This window comes from Zea mays, chromosome 2 (assembly GCF_902167145.1).
Source record: "Zea mays cultivar B73 chromosome 2, Zm-B73-REFERENCE-NAM-5.0, whole genome shotgun sequence".
Lineage (NCBI taxonomy): Eukaryota > Viridiplantae > Streptophyta > Magnoliopsida > Poales > Poaceae > Zea > Zea mays.
The window spans coordinates 91,018,436-91,024,021 of record NC_050097.1 but is presented as its reverse complement, the minus strand read 5'-3'; the positions used below and the strand labels follow the sequence as shown (position 1 = coordinate 91,024,021).

At 57.9% G+C, this 5,586-nt stretch overlaps 1 protein-coding gene across 1 annotated transcript; it reads left to right on the top strand.

Annotated features, from left to right (window-relative positions):
- The first annotated feature begins 866 nt into the window (after nucleotides 1-866).
- Nucleotides 867-3,083, top strand: LOC103648785 (triacylglycerol lipase 2). The gene is made up of 8 exons (XM_035965069.1): nucleotides 867-1,049; nucleotides 1,203-1,325; nucleotides 1,421-1,561; nucleotides 1,659-1,916; nucleotides 2,054-2,094; nucleotides 2,259-2,338; nucleotides 2,433-2,528; nucleotides 2,645-3,083. The coding sequence occupies exons 1-8, from the start codon at nucleotides 867-869 to the stop codon at nucleotides 2,968-2,970; spliced, it is 1,248 nt and encodes a 415-aa protein (XP_035820962.1). The 3' UTR covers nucleotides 2,971-3,083.
- Nucleotides 3,084-5,586: the final 2,503 nt, after the last annotated feature.

The window sequence follows — 5,586 nt, the reverse complement described above, 5'->3', positions numbered from 1 at the left end:
GCTAACATGAGATATCATACACACACCACCTGAAACGATCGGGCCATAGCACATAGGACAAAGCAGTGAAGTTGTTCACGCGGGCGCGCATGCACGATGGCTATCTGTTTGTTGTGGTCTCTTGTGCGTGCAGATCACGTCGTCGACGTCTCGTCCTGCAGTGACGAGCGTGTGAACCGGCCCCGTCGTCGACACGTACGTCGTAGTACGTACACATCACGCGCGACGCCTTGGCCAAACAACCAACCAACCTGACCTCCACGGAAAACTACAGGCGATATGGTCCAGATCCACAAGCCAGTACGTGCGAGCGGACCACAGATGGTGAGCAATATAATAATGACGATCCATCCGTAACCGCAAGAGAAATCGAAACGCCCATGTACGTAGGCCTCTTGCGCGCGCCCCCCGTTGCAATAATCATCGATGTCAGCTAGCTACGGTTCACTTTTGGCGGCACCGGCAACAAAGTGACGACGACGGCAAGCCACAGTGCACAGGCGCAGGTCGGTCAGCTGAAAACAGGATTAAATTAAACAAAAAACAATAGAATGGCTTCGCTCCAGTTCAAACTAATTCACACTGCACTGCATTTGTAGACTAGTAGTATAGTAATTTAATAGCGCACTACCGTTGCCTATCGACGTGGAACAGAAGTGCACGCACGCACGCCCCCGCCTGCCGGCGGCGTTAATCCGATCGAGGTGAAAATGACATTGTCAAATCATGATTAGCCGAAGCAGTATAAAAGACGAGCACACATGATGCGGAATTTTCCAACCATCATCCGTCGAAAGAACCATATAGCTAGACGTATTTGCCGCTAAAACAGTTATCGAGTGGGTCTCTAATTTTCACCGGCGACGATGACGCCAGGAGGAAGAAGGCGCAACAGCAGCGCTGTGGCAAGCCTGCTGGTGGTTCTGCTCAGCTTGGGAGCAGCAGCAACGGCAGTGCGGCCGGCTCCGCAGGCGGCACGCGCGGCGGCCAACAACGGCACGTGCCTGTCCAGGCTGGAGCCGTTCGGGTACAAGTGCGAGGAACACACCGTACGTATTAAAAGACAAAACAATGACGTCCGTCACACGGTTCTTGCCAGAAGATTGATTAATAGTTACTACTTCTCGATCAGGGGACAGCTAGCTAGATTACCAACCAGTACAGTAGTACATTGAGTGAGTGTCTGTTAATGCGTAGCGTAGGTGACCACCGCGGACGGGTACATCCTGAGCTTGCAGCGGATACCCGGCGGCCGCGGCCGCGGCTCCGGCCAATCGGCGGCCGGCAGTAAGATCCCGGTGCTGCTCCAGCACGGCCTCCTCATGGTAAAGTATATACTCCACTGTACTACTCCATCAAGCCATCGCTAATCTACACACTGATTTCAGCCACTAAATTGTCTGGCGTGGCCGCACCGCAGGACGGCGTGACGTGGCTGATGAGCTCCCCGGACGAGTCCCTGGGCTACATCCTGGCGGACGGCGGCTACGACGTGTGGATCGCCAACACCCGGGGCACCGTCTACAGCCGCGGCCACACCACGCTGTCCTCCAGCGACCCGGTTCGATTTTCCCGCCCGTGTCCGTGCCCGTGCCCGATCGCTTCGATTTCGATTCATGCATGTAACTTGCATTCTTCGCTGTCGCGCACGTGTTCAGGCGTACTGGGACTGGTCGTGGGACGAGCTGGCCAGCAACGACCTGTCGGCGGTGGTGCAGTACGTGTACGCGCAGTCGGGACAGCAGAGGATGCACTACGTCGGCCACTCGCTGGGGACCCTCATCGCGTTCGCGGCGCTCAGCCAGCGCCAGCAGCTGGGGATGCTCAGGTCCGCCGGACTGCTCAGCCCCATCGCCTACCTTGACAAGGTCACGTCGCCGCTCGCGCTGGCCGGCGCAGACGTCTTCCTTGCGGAGGTAAAACAAAAACAAACCAAACAAACAGCACGACCGGCCGGCTCCAAAACCGGCATACCAAAATCGGCATACAGAAGCAGTGATTAATGGAGTAACTTATAAATAATAATATAATGATACTAACTTGTTTATTTCAGGCTATGTACTGGCTCGGGCTGGATGAGTTCGACCCGACAGGGTAATTTTCTTTCCTTTTTTTTTTAAAAAAAATCTTTTTCTCACGCTCTGGTTCCACCTGATGATCGTCTCTCCATATGTTACGTTTACGTGCTAGCGCTTTTGTACAAAAGCAGTGATTAATGGAGTAAGGAAACAAAAAAAATGTCGCGTGCATGCATGCAGGGAACCTGTGCACAAGCTACTGACTGACATATGCTCGCAGCCAGGGATCGATTGCTACAGTCTGATGTCAGTGTTCACAGGTACACTAGTAAAGGATTATTTGCAATTAATTATCGTTCTTCACTTTGTTTCCTTTGGATTTTACCTCCCACGGAGCTTTGCTGGCGCATGCAGGTGACAACTGCTGCCTCGACAACTCCTCCGTTCAGGTCTTCCTTGCCCATGAGCCACAGGCTTCCGCGACCAAGAACATGGTCCATCTGGCTCAAAGTAAAGTCTTCCCTCGCTGGCTCCGAGGCTACTAAGGAACATGTACATATATATAATCACGTGCCCTTTAATTCACTCACCGAATTAAACCATCTCTCTCTCAACTGAACCGGTAGTGATCCGACGAGGAACGCTTGCCAAGTACGACTACGGCAACGCCGCGGACAACACGAAGCACTATGGGCAGGCGACGCCGCCGGCGTACGACCTCTCGGCGATCCCCGACGACTTCCCGCTCTTCCTCGGCTACGGAGGCAGGGACACCCTGTCGGACCCGCAGGACGTGAGCCACCTGCTCCAGGTCCTCAAGTCGCACCACGGCGACAAGCTCACGGTCCAGTACGTGGACGACTACGCGCACGCCGACTTTGTCATGGCTGCCAACGCGAGGGAGAGGGTGTATGCGCCCCTCATGGCCTTCTTCAAGCTCCAGGACAAATGATACTTGTCAATTAATAGCTCGATTGTAGCGTTGTTAATTAATCACCTGACATACGAAAATGAGCATAACTATATGTTATAATATTAGAGAAATATATATATCAAGATGTTGAATATGGTGATCATCGAGGATTTATGCCATCTAATTTTCCAAAACAAAATTCAAACTAACTGCGATCCTACATGGGTCAAAATAGTTGGAGACGCGCAGCAGCTTATATAGCCATTCCCAAATTAGTTATAAAACTAGACAGTAGACACTATCTTGTTAGACTACCCGTCTAGGATTCTAGGGTTTGGGGTATTCCCCATGTAATTACCGTCTCACCCCTCACTGTAATGGGCCTGGCCCAGTTACTAAGTCTATTAATACTACTCCCCATCCCTGGTTAGGGGCATGGGTTCCTATTCTCACATGGTATCAGAGGGCTAGGTTTAGGGTTTCTCTGTTTTTTTTTCCAGCCGCCGGCCACAGCCGATCGGTCTCCCTCCCAGCCGCCGCCGGCTCCAGCCGCCGGCCCCCCTTTCCCTCCCAACGCCGGCCGCCAGCCGCCACCCCTCCCTGGTGCGCCGTCGGGTGCGCCCACCCCCGCTCCAGTGCCGCCCCTCCCCTCCCAGAAGCCGCCGCCGGATCCTGCCGCGCCCGGCCCTACGCCCGAGCGCCCGCCTGGCGTTCCTGCCGCGCTCGCCTGGCGTTCCCAGGAGCCTCCGCTGCCGCGCCCCTTCGACGCCCGAGCGCCGACCCGCCGTGCTGCCAGCAGCTCCTCGTTCCCAGCAGCCGGCGAGGTGGGCGTGGCCAAGAAGCACCGCCTGACGTTCTCGATCCCGGGCCGGCCCCTGTCCGCGGCCGGCGAGGTGGGCGTGGCCATCCGCCACCTGCGCGCCGTGGACCCTCGCCGCCGTCTCCCTCTGCTCCCACCGGACCGCACACCTGCGCCGTCTCCTCCAGCCGCCGGGGCCGCGCGCGTCTTGTCTCCTTCCGCGCCAGCGCCGCCGGATCCGCCCCGGCTAGCTTCTTCCCCTTCACCGTCGGCCGGCGTCCAGCCGCCTCTCCTCCCCTGCCGGCCCCCTCAGCCGCCGGCCTTCCTCCTCTCCCCACCACCCGCGGCTCCCTGCTCTGGCGCCGGTGCCGGGCGCGCCACCCGCCGAGCCGGCCGCCCTGCGCCCCTGCCTTGCCGCGCCGCCCGTGCGCCGCTCCTTCCCCACGCCCCGGAGTCCGTGCAGCAGAGCTGCGCCCCTCCCCTCCGCGCTCCTCGCGCCGTTGCGCTTCTCCTACCAGCGGTGTCCCCACCCACATCGATTCCATGGCGTCACCCCCGCCCGTCGCTCTCGTGACTGTGCGTGTCCTCCTCCACGACGGCCAGCTCATCCGGGGCATGTTCGTGTCCTTCGATCCAGTCTGGAACCCTATTCTTCGGGACTGCGTCGAGATCCACCCTCAGGCGGGCCGTCACGTGCCTGGACCGCTTGTCTTCCCACGTGTTGCGATCGCCTCCCTTGCGGTTGAGCCCGTGTCCTCTCCCTCCCTTCCTAGTGCTCCTGTCGGGGCACCCTCTCTGGCCCTCTCCGCTCACACCGTACCCTCGCCACTTCCACCCCCCCGAACCACCACCGATTGGGTGGTTGACTCCGGGGCCTCCTTCCACACTACCCCCACCACTAATTCGTTACTCCACTCCCATCCACCCCACCCCTCACATCCTACCTCCATCGTCGTCGGTAACGGTTCCACCCTCCCGGTTACCTCAGTAGGTACATCGGTTCTTCCAGGACCATTCTGCCTCAACGACGTCCTTGTTGCTCCCGGACTGACTCATCCCCTCCTCTCGGTTCGTCGCTTCACTAGTGACAACCAGTGCTCTATGGAGTTCGACCCCTGGGGCCTCACCATACGCCACCTTCCCACACATGCTGTGCTCGCTCGCTGTAACAGCTCCGGCCCCCTCTATTCTCTTCACTTGCCCTCCACTCCCCACACCAGAGGAGCCTCTTCTCCCGTACTTCATACTACCACCACATCACATGCTCTTGCTACTACCACCACCTCCTCCGCCATTTGGCACCGTCGCCTCGGGCACCCTGGACCTGACGTCATGTCCCAGCTTTCCGGCCACTCCGACATATCATATACTCGGGGCTCTTCTGAGCGCCTCTGTCATGCTTGTCAGCTCGGCCGTCACTCCCGTCTTCCCTTTTCCACTTCCACATCCAGGGCTGTTCAGGCCTTTGATCTTGTCCACTGTGATCTCTGGACATCTCCTGTCCTTAGTCTCTCCGGCTACAAATACTACCTGGTTATTCTGGATGACTACTCCCATTTCCTTTGGACTTTCCCCCTTCGGCTGAAGTCCGATACGTTCACCACCCTTACTCACTTCTTCGCCTGGGTTTCCACCCAGTTCCGGCGCCCGGTCCGTGCCCTGCAGTGCGACAATGGCCGCGAGTTCGACAACAACGCCTCCCGCTCTTTCTTCCTCACTCACGGCGTCCAGTTGCGTCTCTCGTGTCCCTACACCTCTGCTCAGAACGGCCGGGCCGAGCGCATGATTCGCACCACCACCAACATGATCCGCTGCCTTCTCTTTCAGGCGTCTCTCCCTGCCACCTACTGGGCCGA